The sequence below is a fragment of the Plecotus auritus genome (assembly GCF_963455305.1).
Source record: "Plecotus auritus genome assembly, chromosome: 8".
Taxonomy (NCBI): Eukaryota; Metazoa; Chordata; class Mammalia; order Chiroptera; family Vespertilionidae; genus Plecotus; species Plecotus auritus.
This window is the reverse complement of record NC_137782.1, coordinates 20,715,412-20,734,433: the sequence shown is the minus strand read 5'-3', so window position 1 is coordinate 20,734,433 and position 19,022 is coordinate 20,715,412. Positions and strand designations below refer to the sequence as shown.

General features: G+C 46.2%; 2 protein-coding genes across 3 annotated transcripts in view; both read left to right on the top strand.

Annotated features, from left to right (window-relative positions):
• Window positions 1-10,537, top strand: part of ELP2 (elongator acetyltransferase complex subunit 2) — a 39,176-nt gene extending 28,639 nt beyond the window's left edge. For both annotated transcript variants that reach the window (XM_080686601.1, XM_080686602.1), the window contains exons 18-22: window positions 1,456-1,648; window positions 3,044-3,165; window positions 4,695-4,828; window positions 5,338-5,451; window positions 7,243-10,537. In XM_080686601.1, the coding sequence (XP_080542727.1) occupies window positions 1,456-1,648; window positions 3,044-3,165; window positions 4,695-4,828; window positions 5,338-5,451; window positions 7,243-7,399 (720 nt within the window). In that variant the 3' untranslated portion in view covers window positions 7,400-10,537. The remainder of the gene's footprint in view (window positions 1-1,455; window positions 1,649-3,043; window positions 3,166-4,694; window positions 4,829-5,337; window positions 5,452-7,242) is intronic.
• A 4,911-nt stretch (window positions 10,538-15,448) lies between these two features.
• Window positions 15,449-19,022, top strand: part of MOCOS (molybdenum cofactor sulfurase) — a 44,603-nt gene continuing 41,029 nt past the window's right edge. Inside the window, exon 1 of the mRNA XM_080683417.1 lies at window positions 15,449-15,675. Within this exon, the coding sequence (XP_080539543.1) occupies window positions 15,528-15,675 (148 nt within the window). The 5' untranslated portion in view covers window positions 15,449-15,527. The remainder of the gene's footprint in view (window positions 15,676-19,022) is intronic.

Sequence of the window (19,022 nt, the reverse complement as noted above, 5' to 3'; positions counted from 1 at the left end):
ATCTTGATAATCTCATTTTCATAGGGATCTTATTAGACCCTTTACATTTACTGTCATAATTTATATGGTTGGATTTAAATCTGTCATCTTACTATTTGTTTTCTACTTGATCCATCTATTTTTTGTTCCATTTTAGTTATATTTGATTAATTGATTACTTTTTATGATTTTACTTTATTCTGTTTGGTTAGTAGATATAACTTTTTGTTTTGTTATATTATTTTATTTTATTTTATTTTATTTTATTTTATTTTATTTTATTTTATTTTATTTTAAATATATTTTATTGATTTTAGAGAGAAAGGGAGAGGGAGAGATAGAAACATCAACGATGAGAGAGAATCATTGATTGGCTGCTTCCTGCACGCCCCCTACTGGGAATCGAGCCCGCAACCCAGGCATGTGCTCTTGGCTGGAATCGAACCTGGGACCCTTCAGTCCACAGGCCGACGCTCTATCCATTGAGCCAAACGAGCTAGGGCTGTTTTGTTATTTTACTGGTTTTACATTTTACAGTATACAATACATCTTTAACTTACCACATTACCTTGAAGTAATGTTGCACTGTTTTATGTACTATTTAAGAACTTTACAGAAGTATACTTTTGTTTCCCCCTACTTTGTGGTATTGTCATTGTACATTTTACTTATTCATAGAAATCCCATAATATATTGTTATTATTTTTGTTTTGACCAGTTATCTTTTATAGAGATTTAAATAATAAAAAAATTGCCATCGGATATCATTTGCCTTATGCCTAAATGATATTCTTTAACATTCTTTGTAATGCAATTCTGCTAGTCATGAATTTTATTTTTTCAGGTTTTGTTTGGAAAAAATAGATTTCTTCATTTTTGAATGTTATTTATGGTGGGGAAAGAATTGTTGGTTTTTCTTTTGTATATTAAAATGATGCTCCATTTTCTTCTGACTTGCATTGTTTCTCACAAGTCCGCTATAACTTGTCTTTGTTCCTCAGTAATGGCTCTCCCCTCTTCCCCCCAACTGCAATTTCATATTTATTGCTGGTTTTAAACAATTTAATTATTGTTGGTATAGTTTTCTTCATGTTTCTAGTGCTTGGGTTTTCTTGAACTTGGATCTGTAGGTTTATTGTTTTCATCCATTTTGGAAAATTTTCAGCCATTACCTTTTTAAGTACTTTTTCTTCTCACCCATTTCGGGGATTCTAGTTAAACCGGTGTTTTAACTGCTTGAAGTTGTCATAGAGTTTGATGATGTTCTCTGCCCCCTCCCCACCACTCTGATTCATTTTGTCTCTCAGGGTTGAGTGTTTCTTGTTTCCAGATAGCTCGGTTTTGGAGTGCCATCGTTTTCATATACTTTGTCTGGATTTTTTATTTTTTCACACAAGAGAGTAAATCTGATCCCTGTTACTCCATATTGACTAGAAGTGAATGTTTTTAAACTATCGTTTCATCTCTGTCCTATAGGCAGCTAAGAAAGAGCATGCAGCCATCATTCTTTGGAACACCTCATCTTGGAAACAGGTGCAGAATCTGATTTTCCACAGCCTGACTGTCACACAGATGGCCTTCTCACCTAATGACAAGTTCTTACTAGCTGTTTCCAGAGATCGGACCTGGTCACTGTGGCGAAGGCAGGACACAATCTCACCTGAGTTAGGTAAAAACAGTCTGATTGGGAAGATGAGTAGGAAGACAGTTCTATCCATTTTGTCCACCTTGAGCAGCTGTTGGGTGAAGAAAAGAAAAAAATAACAACAGGTGAAAGGCAGAGTCTCACTGTTGTGCAGTCTTTCAAAATTCTGTAGTAACTGAAGCCGACTCGGCCTTCCTTGTAAAAGTTAAATGCAGGTGGCCTTTGGATTGACTTCTTTGTGACTATGTAGTCAGGATGGCATGTGTTCAGACATCTCAGTGAAAGAAATAAAAATCTGTATGCAGAAAATTTAGATTTTGCAGATGGTTATAGAATGCCACCATAAAACCAAATGGATGGCATAGTCCAAGCTAGGAATTTATGGGGTAGGAATAATGAAGATACAGTTAAATATGAAACTTAGAAGGACCATTATCTTTACCCTTTCTTACCCTCTCCTGTCATGGATCATTGGGAAGGGTGTTTTAAGCATCCATCTGTGGATAACATGGCCCCTGGGCAAGATGTTAACACATCTACCTGCATTCTCTACTGAGCCTGACATAAATTGAAAAAAAAAGAAAAGAAAAAAAGGCTTTGTGTGCTTTCAGCAGTGGCCATTCCTCTTTCCCCAGTTTCTTTGGGTAAAATCTTGAGAGTGTGTAAATATCTGTTGTTTACTCCTACTTTAAATTTTTCCATTGACGCAATCTGCATGCAGTTTGATCTTGTGACAGTTTTAGCCCCTTGGTTTCTTGTCTTTTAGAGACTACCAGGGACTGTGACACAGACCGGCAGTAAGTGTGAGAAAAGACTGATTGCTCTTGCAAATAACTAGTGACTTCTAACATGCAACCTTTACTTTTTAAAAAGTTAAAGTGATACCAGTAACATATCCATTGATTATGATTAATCCATAATCTTTGTGGATTATGGATTAATAGATACCTTCTTCTTTCCTCCTCATAAACAGTTATATGTTTTAGGTTTAGTCCATATAAGGACTAGACATTAGCTTACATTTAAATCTTACAAGGGAAATTTTTTTTTTTAAGTTTGGGTTTTTAAAAAATTACTTAAGGGTGCATTAATCTTTTTCCCATAGCTTAATATACAAATCTGGCTACTTCCCAAATAAGATTGAATTGCTTCCGGCTTCTTCCATAGGCATAAACTGGACCTTTAGCTAAGTGCCTGGAAGACATTTGTCAATATAACTCATTCCCTACTAGAAAAATAACAGTATTCCCATAGTCTCTGGCAAGGGATCAGCTGCCTAGCCATGGTCTGTTGCAAAAGTCAGCATTTGGAAATTGAATACTAAATTGCATGATGTACATGGCACTTACACATAGCTTTTTAACAGGCAAAATACCAGCATTCTCTGCTTTGTGAGTAGTGCTTGTGTGTTTCTTTCAGACCCAATTTTCAGTCTCTTCGCCTTCACCAACAAAGTCACTGCTGTGCACAGTAGAATTATTTGGTCTTGTGATTGGAGTCCTGATAGCAAGTTTTTCTTCACTGGAAGCCGAGACAAAAAGGTAATTATTTTTTAACTTAATAGTTTTCAAATGTAAAATAATATTGTTACAGGTATGTTTGGGTAGAAACCACATAATCCTGACTTTCTGATACAACTTTTAAAAACCGATTTATATATTTCCTCTGTGTTTTTCATATACATGCATAAAAAAGTATCTTCTTGTTAAATGCTATAGAGTACATTTCTCTGAAATCTCAAATATGAGAAGATCTTTCTTACACGGCCTGCATCAGGTGGCCCCAGTGGGAGAAAAGTAATAAATGAAGTGGATCAAGACTAAGAAAGGAAGAGAGCAGGAGCAGGGCAAGGGGCATATGGGGAAAAAGTTTCTACTTTTCTTTTTCATGTTTTTATGAATGAAATGTTTTCTATAACGAATGACTATTACCTTTTCATTCAGTAGTGAGAGTGGGGTGTGTGTGTGTGTGTGTGTGTGTGTGTGTGTGTGTGTGTGTGTGTGATCCAATATTTCCAGAAACCAGAGTAAGCTAGCTAGCAATGGGTTCTTGACCAGGACCCTCACCCTTGTTCTCTGAGGCATGTTCACCTGGCTCCTGGTCTTTCCTCTGTTTCGTACTCTTGATTTCCTTTTCCTGTGGTGCTTGCAGACCAGGGAGTGTTTCCTTTCCCTGCCCTCACCAGTCCTAGTCATGGTACAAATTACTGAAGTTCAGGGCCAGCGTGGGCAGTGAGACGCTGACATGTCAACTCCTGAAATGCTTTCCCTCAGACCTTCACTTCTGTTCACTCCTATTTAATTCTTCCCTGGCATTTATTTCCTGTGCTCTGCTAGCTGCCCAGGAAGCAGGGCTGTCCTGCCCTCTACAGTCATGCCCAGTAGGAGATGGCCCAGCTGTGGCTTTCAGGGATACGCCAGGGCTGAAACAGACTAGGCATCATCCACTGCACATGCTCAGAAATGCTCTTCCACTTGTTTGGGCAGAGCCTTCTACTCATAATCTTGCTTTGGTCCTGCATTTTGCAATTATTATCTGCTTCACTTCCCTCTCCACTTCTTTTTGACCAGTCACACCCCCTTCAGGCGTAAGCTTCCAGGGAAACCTCATGTCTTATGTGGGTTATCCTCAAGGTTACCCCGCAGCTGGGCTGATGCCCTGAGCAGTGGGTGATGTAGAGGAAGAACCAGGGACTTGATTGGTCCCTATACATTTTGTGGTAACTTCTTGGGCAGGTGCCTGAGCCCCTCAGTGAGGACAGGATCAATTGAATCTCGCTGGATCAGAACTTCCAAGTGTGAAGAGCATGCCAGATCACCCCCTGGCAGGGACAGTCCATCTTTGGGTGGCACATGTAGGTTATTGAGGTCTCAGCAACTTGTGTCTGCTACACTGTGGCTTCTCTGTGGTGCTTAAAGTGCTCCTCAGTCCTGGAACACACATGTAAATGCTGAATTTTTTTGACTGCCAGAGCAGTTATTTTGCATATCTATGTCATTGAAACTCTCTGATGCATTGCTGGAAACCTTGCAAAGAGAAAGCTTTACAGAGTCTGATCTGTTTGTGTTAGGTGGTTGTCTGGGGTGAGTGCGACTCCAGCGATGACGCCATCGAACACAGCATCGGCCCCTGCTCCTCCGTCCTGGACGTGGGTGGGTCTGTCACAGCTGTCAGCGTCTGCCCGGTGCTTAACCTGTCCCAACGGTTAGTCTCTGCCAGGGCTTCATTGGTTTCAATTTGTAGCCCTCCTACACTTATGGGCTCTTAGCTTCTGAGCTGATATTTTTTTCATAATGTTTATGTTTCTCATAAGAATTTTTAAATTGGTAGAACTTGCTGATATTCAACGTGGCGAAAGGGAAGTTGGGAGTGTGGCTCAAAGGTTCTTATTTCACCAAATTCAGGACTGTGGTACTTTCTGTGTAATAAGTGCCTTCAGCAGAATGGGGGCCCCTGCAGCTGGCCAGAGAAACACTGGTTCTTGGGCTTTGCCAGTGGAGGACAGAGGTAAAACTGTGGGCACCCTCTGTGAAGAGGAGGCCCCTTGAGGGCACAGTACGGCAAGGCCCCATATTCTGGGCTGGTGGTTTTAAACAGACCTTTGTAGATGTGGGGTGGTTGGGAACACTGAGGAGCTACTTTAGAGTGATGGTTGAGATAACAGAAATTCTTGCTAAATTAATAGCTGCCTTCCTTCCCTCCCTCAAAAACAGGTACATTGTTGCAGTAGGGTTAGAGTGTGGAAGGATTTGTTTATACACCTGGAAAAAGACTAATCAAGTTCCAGAAGTAAATGACTGGGCCCCCTGTGTGGAAACAAGCCAAAGGTATTTTTTTCCTATTTTTTGCCTCCATCAGACTAGATAGAAATCATGAAATCTTTAGTGACACATTTTATGCCATGTTTGCATGGAGGAGGACACAGATCTGTATTTGTAGTGCTTACCACTGAGTGGTAACCCTCTGTTGTGTGGTATATCTCTTGAAATAGATGTTTGTTAACTCTGTTTTTAAGAATTCGCTTGAACGAATTGCTTGTTTGCATATTATCTTTACAGATTACACATTTAAAGCTCATCTCCAAATGACTTAACTGTTTTTAGTAATCAAATCCATCCTCACGCAAAGATGAGCTATCACTGATTGTACTCGAGTCATAGCCTGTATAATATGAAACTGGAAGCATTTCCTTTAGAAGGATTTCAGGAAGCATTGAGGCACAGCAGCACTGTGGAGATGTGTGTGACCTCCCAGAGGGGCCACTCGTAAGGGCTCAGTTATATAGTGGCATAGCTTCTGGTGTGCTGATTTTAAATGTCTCAGACTTCAAGATTAACCTGTAGTCCTACTTTTGTACCTGAGAGTGCATCAGGTGACAGGGACTCTCAGTATTTGAAAGTCTTAATTTGTGTGCTCTGTCATTTTCACGTTTACTGCCTTAAAATATAAGTTTTTCACTTTATTCCTTCTTGGTTTGGATGCCTAATATGCAGGTTAAATTTACAGAGGATATATTTTCATAGATATTTATTAATAGTCTATGTTTGGGAGCATTGTAGGTCTGCCTTGGGGGTGGGAGTGGGCATTAATATGAGCATCTTGCTCAAGGTCATGCACTTGAAGATCACATTAAAGACCAAGGTTCTTTCACTGGGGAGTTTATTAAATCATTTACTATCCTTCCTTACCCAGCAGTAAATATGTGAGTAAGAGTCCATCCATGTCAATAGGGGTGTCATGCCGGGGTTCTTGTTCCAGCATTAAGAAGGGTTTAGCAATCTGGAGAAAGGCTGTGTGTAACTTAAGTAAGAGTCCAGAGGCAAAAGATAATTTTGAAAGGCATTGGGGGTCAGAGGAGCCTAGCTAACGGAGCTAAGTTCTCTTTGTCTCAGGACCCCTTGCTTTTTATTAACACAATTTGTCCTAAGGCAAGGTGGAGATATACACATCAAAGGGTAAGGTTTCTACAGAAGCATTGTCAGATTGGGGAATTGCCTGCGGCTGTTCAGGTGTTTGGCCAGTAGGAGGCAATAACATGTAGATTAAGATGCCCTGAGCTTTCTGGCAGCAAACAATCATCCTTTTCAGGTTTGGGGAAATGCCTTTAGCCATTCTCCAGCAGGCGATAACATATGTGACTTAGCCCTTGTTGAGTCCCCAAGTTCCATCAACCTTTTGATGAAACTCTTGCAATTATGACATGCTGGAACTGGCTTCTGGCAATATCAGAAGAATAAAATAATCTAGAATATGTTGCAGAGTTGAAATTCTTAAACACATTTAGTAAAGTTATCTGAAAGGCTGATCTTAATAGCCATGTCATGAATTCCACTGATCATTAAAATTTGATGGAAAGTTATTATCTATTTCTTGTACTTTTGGTGGTATCCTTGATCAGTAATTAAGTAAAAGATGTTTTCAAGGTTAGAATAAAATTACTAAAAAATTAGTGATGGTATTTTAAAACCTGTACATTGTGATTTTCAGGTTTTGATTTCATATATGTTAATATTAATAGTAAGAGTATACTAGTTAAATTACATGTAGGTAAGCACCCAGTAAAATATTTTTTAGTCATAGAATACATTTATTTAATGCTTTCTCTGTCTTTGTTTTAGCCAAAGCCATACACTTGCTATCAAAAAATTATGCTGGAAGAATTGTAATGGAAAAACTGAGCAGAAGGAAGCAGAAGGCCCTGAGTGGTTACATTTTGCAAGTTGTGGTGAAGATCATACTGTGAAGATATACAAAGTAAACAGAGGTGCCCTGTAATGGACTTAATGACTACAAGCATGTAATCATTAGTGTCTTAAAATCCTTAAGTCATGTAAATGGATCATCTGTCTTCATAATTTCATGGCGTTTCATTTGTAAGTCCTGTAGGAGTATATTAATTTGTATCACAGACTCTTTGAAATCTGATGAAAGCTTCAGACTCTATTCAAAATTGTTATATATACAGACACCCTCAGGACCTTACCCATACCTTTCGGAATTCAGACCTGCATCCATATATTTCAGATAAGAACTCTGTTCTTTCTTCATGATTGAACTTGCCTTTCTCTTTTCATATGCCCCTCTTTGGGACATATCATTAATTATCTTCTTCAGAGGGAGGACAGAAAATAAAAAAGAGATGAAAGCCAGATTACTCAATTTTTTTAAAAACAGTTTTTGTAAATAGACCACACAAAGTGTGGTCTTAACCCCTTTTTCCCAGTACACACCAACCATTCTAGGAATTTGGCAGGCCATTGGGAGTTTGAAGTGTAGCCAGCCATTTCTTTCATTCTTTAAAAGTAGATGGGTTCTTCTTTTAGGGTTTGACTTAAAGCAGAATACCTGAACATTTAATCTGATAGATGAAGGGGCTAAAAAGTCAAGTTCTGAATCATTTGATTTTATGTGAAGTCACAAATGAGTCATGAGAGTAAAGGATGTCCCCAGGAAGAATGAGTATTGGGAGCAGAGGGAAGAAGATGAGAGAAACAGAAGGTTGGGTGTGCCAGCTGAGGTTTGGGAGGTGGATATAGGAATTGGAAGTTGGGGTGAGATGATCCCTGGCCAGTGTGACTCAGTGGCCTGCACACAAAGGGTCTTGGGTTTGATTCCCAGTCAAGGGCACATACCTTGGTTGCAGGTTCCTCAGCCCTGGTAGGGGCATATACGGGGCAGGAGGTGACCAGTCAGTGTGTCTATTTCACGTAGATGTTTCTCTCTCTCTCTCTCTCTCTCCCCCCCCCCCTTCCCCTTCTTCCACTCTGTCTTAAAAATCAATGGGAAAAATATCCTCGGATGAGGGTTTATAAAAAAAGAGGGAGTATGAGAGGTAGTGGGAAGACTCAGGCGAGAGTGGAGGTTTGCCCTGATCCTCTTGGGACATGGAATCAAGGATATTTTATTCCATTGGATATTTTGAAGGGAATATTAAAATATTTCAATTTTTAATCTATATATATAAAAGCCAAAGCCACCAAACGAGCTGTTGACCGGTTGCTATGATGCACACTGACCACCAGGGGCAGACATTCAATGCAGGAGCTGCCCCCTGGTGGTCAGTGCGCTCCCACAGCGGGAGCACCGCTCAGTGAGCTTCCCAGGTGGTGGCAGCGGTGGTGGCGGTAGGCGCAGCGGGGCCAGGATGAGTGGAGCAGCACGGGCTCCTCCCCAGCCGCCTGCCACTTAGTGCACTACTACATCCCTAGGGGGATGTCAGACTGCGGATTTCGGCTGATCTTTGCAGGCTGTCAGACATCCCCCAAGGGGTCCCGGATTGCGAGAAGGTGCAGGCCAGGCTGAGGGACCCCACCAGTGCACGAATGTGTGCACCGGCCTCTAGTATTAAAGTATTTTTCCATTGGTTTTGAGAGAGAGTGGAAGGGAGGGAGAGAGACACAGATAAAAACATCAGAGAAACATCGATGTGAGAGAGATACATCTATTGGTTGCTGCCTGTACACACCCTGACTGGGGCCAGGGATCTGGCCTGCACCTGAGGTACATGCCCTTGACTGGAATTGAACCTGAGACCATTCAGACCTCTGGCTGACACTCTGTCCATTGAGCCAAACTGGCTAGGGCAGGTAAAATTTATTTTAATGACACATTTAACCCAATGTATCCAAAATAGTATCATTTCAACATATCAATATAAAAGATTATTGATTATATTTTGTACAATATAAAGTGCATCTTACACTTAGGGCCCATCTCAATTCCGACTAGCCACATTTCAAATGCTCAGTGGCCACATGTGGCTAGTGGGCACCCATATTGCAGTTCTAGACAATTGGGTCTGTATTTACTTGTTTCTTGGGTGTGTGTGTGTGTGCGCATGCACCAAGGCAGTGAGCATCTGAGCTTCCCAACCTCAGAAGGCAGGACTCCCTGAACTGCTGTGTCCCTGCTTATCAGCTGAAGGAGCTGAGCCTCTCACCCACTGGCACTCGGGGAGTTGTTCAGATCCCATGCATGCTGGATTCCAGAGCAGATTCAGTCCTTCCGAGCCCTTTCCAGCACAGAATTCAATCCCTGAAATTTCCCTGAGAACAGGCCTACTCTTGTAGAAATGAATCCATGGCTGGTTATTGTTTTGTTAGCTGAGCTTATAGACAGCTTTCCCAAGTTGTCCTGAAGCATCTTCCTCAGTAATCCTCTGTGTCAGCGGTCGCCAACCTTTTGGACCACCAGTTGGCGACCACTGCTCCGGGTAATCAGTTCAGTAAGCATTCAGAGGACTTGCTGCACAGGTGGGCAGCCTGCGTTGAATTTAACACACTCAGGCTGTAATCTGCCGAAGGAGCACCCTTTGAACTGTGGTAGTCATTTGTAATGCTAAAGCAAAAAGATAGTCTTGGAAATTTGCTCCGGAGAAGCCGAGGACTATTTCAGAATCTCCAGCCTGCCCTTCCCTGTTACCCTGCTATCTCAATTCACGGCTTGGTGCACAGCACAAAGTTCAGGTTGATGCCAAGCACCAGCCTAAGCAGTTTCAGTCTCTGAACCTATACATCTTTCCGAGATGCAGGAGAGGTGACTCGCTATTCCAAGTACATGCTTACCCTGGACAGCAAGGGGCCAAGTCCCTGTCTTCCCAGTAGCCTCAGGGAAGCAGAGTTGGTTATTGATTCCAAAGGGGAGATGTGGGAATTAGAGGGAGACAGCAGATTTAGGAGTGAAATAAAAGAGCAGAATCCCTCTTTTTAAAATTGGAAATCTTACCCATCATAGAAAATCCTGGGTTGTTTAAGAGGAATGCACGGCCTTCTACCTACTTGCACAAATCTATGTGATTTTTCAAGGCAACCTCGGTGTGAGGGCTGGAACTGGATTTAAGGAATCAGAAATGTGTTTGAATCCTGTCTCACACTGGCTGTAACTGAGGGTAAGCCCAGTAAAATGCAAAATGTTCTTTCTGGTGTATGATGGTTGTTTTCTCTCTCAAAGGGAATCAAGGTAACCTGGCTGATGTGGCTCAGTGGTTGAGCGTTGACCTGTGAACCACGAGGTCATGGTTAAATTGTGGGTCAGGAAACATGCCCAGTAGGGGTTGTGCAGGAGGCAGCCAGTCAAGGATTCTTTCTCATCATTGATGTTTCTGTCTCACCCGCCCTCTCCTTTCCTGAAATCAATAAAAATATATTAAAAAAAAAAAATCAAGGTAGGCAGACAAGGATGGGCAGGGAGACTTCCAGTGACCAGGGGATTCAGGCTCTTTTCTTTGCTGTCTGCAGTGTCAGTGTGTGGCTTCCTTATGATCCAGAATGGCTGCTTGGCCTCCTGCCGTGATCTTTGTATTCTAGCCAGCAGAAAGGAGGAAGGCATAAGAGAAGGCTTGCCCCTCACTGTAACAACTTCTTGGAAGTCCACACAACTTTGCTAAATATTTGTGGCCAAAATTCAGTCTTGTGGCCATATCTCAAGAGAAGCTGGGAAATGAAATCTTAATTGCAGGTGGTCACGTGCTCAGCGGAGAATTAAGGTACTTTCGGAAGAAAGCACAAATGTTAGTGTCATTTTGTAAAAAATAACTACCTTGTAGGATTGTTTTGAGGATTAAATGAGCCTGTGCATGAAAAACACTAGCCCAGGGCCTGGATAGATAAGATAGCAATAACGTATCTGTTGCTATTACAATAAAGCTCAGCCCATGTTGCCTTCATAGGGCTTTTATTAATCCCCCTTTCAAGTATTCTTTCTCTGAATTCCATAGTATTTTATTATCATTTTCTTTTATGGCATTTGTCATTCCTATCTTTTATTTATGTCTTAAGCTGTGTCGATTAGATGCTTTTGGTGGTAAGAAAGTTTGTCTCAAAATGATGTAGGGAATAATTGCTCATATAACTGAAAAATTCCAGTGGTAGGGCAAAGTTCAGGTATAGCTTGGCTAAGGCACTGTTTCCCTTTCTCTAGCTCTCTCAGCTCTGTCTTCTCCATGTGTCAGCTTTCTTCTAAGGCTGCCCTCCTTCATGGATGAAAAGCAGCCCCTGAAGTGGCAGATTTCCTTGCTCATATCAAAGAGCCTACTGATAAACCTTTAAACATTAAAGTCCCTTGCTTTACTTGACCTGAACATCCTGAACTAATCATAGTGGGCAGGAGAAAACCACCCATTGAGGGCCCATCTGATGTAGCAAGAGTCATGAGATTACTGTTGTGGAGCTGGAGGCTGGGTGGGTTCCATTAGGACCACATGGCAGCTCTAGATTGCGTGTTTTTCCAAAGCAAAATCGGGCAGGCACCCCACGAAAGCCCACTATCCAAGCCCACTAAAGCCTAAACCCCTGGGCATCAGATTTGCTTTCTTGTTCTCCCCAGCATCTAGCACGGTGTGTTGTCAAATATTTGGTGAATTCAAGGGTAAGTTTGACAACATAGATGGCTGGCTGGCGGAGGAAGCATTGTCCAGTGTAATCCACCAGTCAGTAAATAGCATATTGTCAGATCCGTTCCCAATCTTGGTGGCATAAAGAGCTAGAGGGCAAAGAGCAGGAGGAAGGAGTCAACACAAAAGGGACCCGGAAGGGGGGTGGCCTTACCCTGAACAACACAGGGAGGAGCCCATCCCCAGAAAAACAGCCTCAGGAAGATCCCTGCTCCGGGTCCACCCACCTCTCCTATGATCTGCCTCCTACGGGGTTTTGTTGTTTTGAACATGATGGGCTTCGATATAATGGAGCCTTGTTCCCAACCATGTCTTGGTTCGGAGCTGCCCTTTTAGCTTCTATCCACAGGAAAGGCCTGTCACTTGGGGAGGAGTTTTACTGGGCTTCCGATTTTTCTCTCCCCTGCTCTCCAGTCGTTGCACCAGAGCTTGGACTCTGCAGGCTTTGAGGAGAAGCCTGCTCTGTTGCTTTCTCTCACTGATCCCAGCTGTGCGGCCTGCTTCTGATTCCTCAGGTACCCAAATATGCAGTCAGCAGGTTCTCACTGAGAGGGAGGGATGCATTTCACTCTAGCAGGAAGTACTAGATTAATTTCATTATCCAAGCCAAATTCGGCCTCCTCTGACCCCTCACCCCACCCCCATCCCAATTAGTTGGCAAGAAACTTAATCCATCATAATTTTGGCCCCCAGCTACCTCCATGGTCACGAGGCCTGGGGGTGTAAGCCAGTGGGAAAACCTCTACCATTCCTCACTTCGAGAGACTTGGCAATTATAATGGACTGCCTTCCCCACCGAAATAACACTTCATATCACCTAACTTCAGCCTTAGTTGCTGCCAAGGCACTTTCCTGTGGCTCCTCCCACCTCGTACCTTCTCACCAACCAGTGACTGGAGGCCAGGACCCTTTAAAAATCGCTATCCCCAGGGCTCTGCCCTCTCCCTGAACACACCCCAGCTCCTGGGATGACCCCTCCCATAAGTTGTGTCTCCAACCCTGGACACTGCCCTTCCTGAGCTCTGGGCCTGAATCTCCACTTAAGAGAGTTTGCCGCTCTGTTGACTAATGTGTTTGCCGACCACTGTCCTAGACTGAGCTTCACATTGTCTATATGCCTGAGCCCCTGTTCCCTGCATCCACCCAGTCACCCTGAGCCAGTCTTCCCTCCATCCCCTTTTGTCTCTGAATTCCATCACTTCTGTACCCTCTGGGCCTCTGATCAGGCCCTCATTGCTCCTCACTAAGACTTCTGCCCAGTCTCTGCAGGACAGTGCTGCCTGCATCCTCCCTCACCCACGCTCCTGCTCATGCTGCCAGGGGGTCCGACAATACGGTCGCAGTCGCTGACCTGAAGGACTCCTGGTGTCTTCCTGCACTGCAATCTGACTCACTGCTCGTCCTCCCGCCTCGCCTCATCCCCACACAACCAGTCTGTGCTTCAGCTGCATTGAACTTCCTGCTTCTGGAATTTTCTGAGCCCTTTCTACCTCCAGGCCTTTGCACATGAGTGCTGCCCTTCGTCCCCCACCTCCTCTTCCAGGACCCTCTGGAGTCCCAGGTGGGGAGGCTTTCACCACCTCAGCCCCACCTTTGCTGAAGGCCCTTCTCCAGCACTCTGCAGCGTGGAGGGGTGATCTGACTGCTGACCCATCTCCTTCATGTCCTTCCCAGAGGCTGCGTTGTGGACTGCTGTCTTCCTAGCACCTGGTGTGTTCCTAGCAGGGAGCAGCTACCCAGGGAATGCTGAGTGAATGCCCCTGACAAAGCCTGTGTCATCTTACTGATTCAAGGCTGGACAGTTGCCAGAAGTTGCAGCTGGTTTCCCTGCGCCCACTTCTCCCCACCCCATCCACCCAGGTCATCGCCATTAGACTGTTCTGCCAAATCATTTAAAAATCTTCAGAATAAAATTCCAGTCCCTTAGCCTGGCTTAAAGCCTTTCAAATCCTGCCCCCAAACCTGCCCCACCTTCTTCCTCTACCACACACAGTGACGCTGCTGGGAGGAGCTTCCCCGCCCCCACTCTCCATTTTCTTCTGTGTGCCATTGAGCAAGTTACTCTTTCTCATATACCTGCTTATTTGTTGAATCATTAGTACAGGTAAGAGTGCCCTTCCTGGTACACAGGGACAGCTCCATAACAGCTTTCATTATCGTTGTCGGAAGTCATTTACAGGAGGAAGTGCAGTGGGGATAGGGGCCAAGATGGCATCAGAACCCAAAGTTCTTGCTGGAAGTATCACCAGAAGGTATCAGAAAAGGATGGGATGGGCATCACACGTACCCCAACCGGGGATTGAACCTGCAACCCAGTATATGCCTTGATTGGGAATGGTACCGGCGACCCTTCTGTGCCAGAGACTACGCTCAACCACCTGAGCTCCGCGGGCCAGGGCGTCTCTGCGCTTTTGTACAGGCAAAGGCTGGGCCCCCTGTGGGCCTGGCTGCAGCGCACACCATTTGTTTTGGACACGGGCACCCTTCCCATCTCGTCCCACCGCGGTGTTTTCAGAGTCAGTGGTCCACTCCTGGGCCCCCACATCGGGTTCCCCAACCCGGCCCACATCTGAATCCCTTCCTTAGGACTGCAGCACGTTGCCCCGTCCCCCCCCCCCCCCCCAACGTGGTTCCACACCGTGCACCTCACCAGGGCCCCCGGACTTGGGCCCCTTTCACTCCACTCCCTGATAGGCCCCCTACTTCACACCTGGGCCCTATTTCGGGCACCTGACCGCCCGCCCCGAGCCCGGCCCCACACTTCCTGAACGGGACTCTGGCCTGCCCTCCGCACTTGTCGCAATAGTGTCCCGGGACCAGCCGCTCTGTTCCCCGGAATCCCGCTCTGTTCCCCGGAATCCCGGATGTAGGCGCGAGGCCGGAAAGGGACAGGCGCTCTCATCCAGGTCTCCTCCTGGCTACCGGGTTCGGACTTTATTAACCAACCTCGTGCATCTCCAATCTTACCCCTCCGCCCCCCTTTGTCAGCCGCATTCTCAGGACCTGCGAGCACACGCTCCTCCGGGGAGCGCCACCGGGGAAGTCCCTGCAAACGCCCTGCCCCGCACACCGAATCCCGCCGCGGAGAGCGACGGTCCGCGGAGCTGTGAGGAGCTCGGAGTCCGCGGGGAGGGTTACGAGGATGCCGAGCAGAAAATGCAATCTGCTTCTTCTTTCGCCGGCCTCCCCGTGGGACACACATAAGGAGAACGTAGCACTCCGTGTCCGGGCAGCTCCGTGAGCTCCGTGGGGACGCTGTTCTAAGCGACAACAGAAACGGGCATGCTCTACCCCGGCCCCAGGTGGGAAAAGGCAGGAAAGAAGTGAAACTTCGTGAGTCAGCGCGGCCCAGGCCAGCCCGGCCCGTCCCAGACGCGCCGCCCATCGCCGGGATTCGGGGCCAGTGCGGGGCGGAGGCGTGGGGGCGCGGCCCGGGCGCGACGGGCGGAGTCCTCGTGGGCCCGCTCTCCCCGGGCCCGGCCGCCCGGACAGCGCGGCGGGCAGGCCTGGGCCATGGCCGATGGGGCGGCGCTGCCGGGGGCCGAACTGCTGGCCTTCGAGCGATTCCGGGAGGCGAGCGCGCAGCCCCTAGTCTACGGCTACGGCCACGGCCAGCGCGGCCTGCGGGAGCTGCGGGCACGAGAGTTCGGGCGCCTGGCAGGTGAGGCCGCGGGGCACCTGCGCGGGGCTGGCGGGCGACAGGGGTTGGGGGGTGGAGTGGGCCCGCGGCTTCTAAGGAGTTTCCTGCTCCAGGTGGCAGCGCGTTACCTAGTTTGGGGCGCATTTTGAATGGAAAGATTTGGAAGGACTTGCCCTCGCATCTGCTGCGTGGACACGGCTCCCTGAGGTCCCACCTGCAGCCCCGGGACTTCTTGCTACTCTTGCCTCGTAGACTTTCCAGGGGTATCGGGCCAACCTAGAACCTTTTCACCGGTCCCCACCCTCCGCGAACAGGGCTTAGGATTCTGCCGTCGAGGCTGCCGACTCTAAAGGTCCAACTGGAAGCGGGGCTGCAAAACGCTGGAATGTCCAGTGGCCCGGGCTGTCGGATGCTCCTCCGGGCAGGGAGCGCCGCGTGGGCGGTCAGTGCGCCTGGAAGACCGAGGCTGCGGCCGCTGGACGGGGTCCCCCGCCCCAAAGCTGCGTTCCAGTCCGCTGAGATAGCTCACAGGCAGCTTTTATTTTCGAAACCTCCTTTTTCTCACGTTAGAACAATGCCTCTGCCCCCAGCTTGCTAGGGGGTGGGGACTGGAAGAATTAGCAAACTGTAAACTTTTTTTTTTTAATATTTTTTATTGATACTTTACAGAGAGGAAGGGAGAGAGATAGAGAGTTAGAAACATCGATCAGCTGCCTCTTGCACACCTCCCACTGGGGATGTGCCCGCAACCAAGGCACGTGCCCTTGACCAGAATCGAACCCGGGACCCTTCAGTCCACAGGCCGACGCTCTATCCACTGAGCCAAACCGGTTTCGGCGCAAACTGTAAACTTTGAGCGCTGGGTACAAGGCGAGCCTGGAATTGGACTCAAGGTCGGGGTGCCTTTGAGTTCTGAAAGGCGGAACAGGCTGGCTAAGTGTGAAACCAACCCCGATCTGGCCCTGTGGCGGTTCCCAGCGCGTTACTGCAAAGCGGGCGCCCCCGCCTCGCCCCGCCCCGCCCTGCCCTGCAGGGTAGGACTGACCCTTTTGCTAGAGACCTTGTGAGGTGCTTCCTGGAGCCCTGGAGCAGGGCTGGTCCTCAAGTTCAGTGGCAGGTCGTGGTGCCGGCACCCGGATGAGGTATACTTGTTTTAGTGAACATTTGGTCACTGCGCCTCCCTGGGGCAGGACACCAACCACGTACATTTCGTTAATCGGGTAGCTGATTCCAGCTCTTTGGGTTATTTCCTGAGGTTTCAGTTAGTGACTTTTTTTTCCCCCGTTGGGGGCTTTGAGGGGTGTGGCCTGCTTTTTGCGTGTCCCAGTCTGTAGTTAAGGGGGGAGGCTCGGGCGGAAGGCGAGCCTTCTGGCCGGCCTGCTCCTCTCCCTCCCCATTGAGAGCGGCACATTCACCTGCGGGAGACAGACAGCCATTGTCCCTCTGCTTTCACCTTCTGTCCCTGAGCGTTTTTATTATAGAAATCTCCTACCCACCGAAATAGACTGGTACACTGAACACCCACAGGTGCGGAGGGAGGGAGGGAGGGAGGGAGGTTTCCCTTCCTTTTGAAGCAAGTCCCAGAGGCTGTAGTCATTTAGTCAGTAATTATTTTAGCACCTTAATCTCCTCCAGCTCTGACCCAACCCCCCACCCCTCCAAAAAAAGGTAGAGCTGTGTTCTCTGGGCACCTCCTTGTTTCACTCTTGTCCTTTAAGGAATAGCACCTTCCCCTTCAAATTCATAATTTGGATGTGACAGCCAAGATTTCAGGCTGGGCTTCAGAGCCCCTTTAACATCTACTGTACACATGCTCCTACCCTTACTGTGGGGTTACCTCTGGATAAACCCATCATAAATTGAAAATATCCTAAGTGGAAAATGCATTGAATACACCTACTGAACGCCATAGCTAACTTAGCCTAGCCTACCTTGAATGTGCTCAGAACACTTGCATTAACCCACAGTTGGGCATCAGTTGTTCACCCTCGCGATGGCATGGCTGTCTGGGAGCCATGGCTCACTACCACTGTTGAGTATCACAAGAGAAGATGGTACTGCACATCAGTAGACCAGGAGAAGATCAAAATTCAAAATTCAAAGTATGGTTTCTGCTGAATGTGTATCGCTTTCATGTCATCATAAAGTAAAAAAAAGTTGTTAAGTCAAATCATCATAAGTTGGGGACTATCTGCACTTGTGGTAGTGTTGTGTGCATCCTTATTTATTTATTTATTTATTTATTTATTTATTTATCTACTTAGTGCAGGGTCCCAGCATTTTCTCTACATTATGATTGAAGTAGGCTTTTGTGGACTAAACTCACCCCTCCCACCACTAGGAGTTTTGGAACATTTCCACTCCCCTTCACCCCCTCATAGGGCAGAGGAAAATCAAACAAACAAAACAAGCCAAAATAATATAACTTTTACTTCTTCTTCCTTCCCCATCACCCCATAGATTTTCTGCAGGCTTGAGAATTTGTCTGGTTAAGTGGTAGTTCTGGATATTTAAATGCTTAACCTTCAAGTCTGAAATATTTTGCCTAATCAATTGGATGAGAATTTCTTTGTCTTGGTAAAGGGAGCATATTCAATATACAGACGTGGTTCAAGTGCTTCTTGAAGCTTCAGGGTGCTTGCTGATGGCCACTATTGATGGAACTGAGAGCTGAAGGAGCATGACCCAGAAGAGACACTGGAATTTCCTTTCTTGAAGACCTAATGCCAGTTGGTTTGGGGTAATATGCCTTCTTCTAAGAACAGCTGAACCCTGTGGCATGTGTGCCAGGCACTGGACTGGGCCCTGTCATACACCAACTTATTTAACTTTCATCCCATTTGCAGATGAAGGAATAGGGACCCAGAATGGCTAGCAGGGACCCAGAATGACTAGCAGGATTCGGTTAACGTTGGTTGACTTGGATTCTGCACTGTTAACCACTGTGCTGGCTGACCTCCTAAGAGCAGATCTCTAGCTGATTTAGATCTCTAGTTAGTTTTGCAACATGAGGTTCTGGACCAAAGGCCAGTGCAGCCTTCTCCCAAATGGCTTCCTGGCCCTGCAGAAGTCTGTGGGCAAAGTGGTGCTGCCTCAGCACCCCCTCAGGTTTTACATGAGTCCTGGGCTTCACACGAGCATCTTCCCCAGTGCCTGGGGGGATGAAAGCCTTTCTTTTGGTATGTAATTTTGTATAACTGAATCTTCACTTAAAGAGAACATGATTTTAACAATAATTTTCTGAACTAGATAATACATTTACATGATAACAACATGCAATAAACTAGGACTAAAAGGAAACTTAATCAACCAGATGAAGGCCATCTATAAACAAATAAGCAGAGCTAACATCATACTTAATGGTGAAA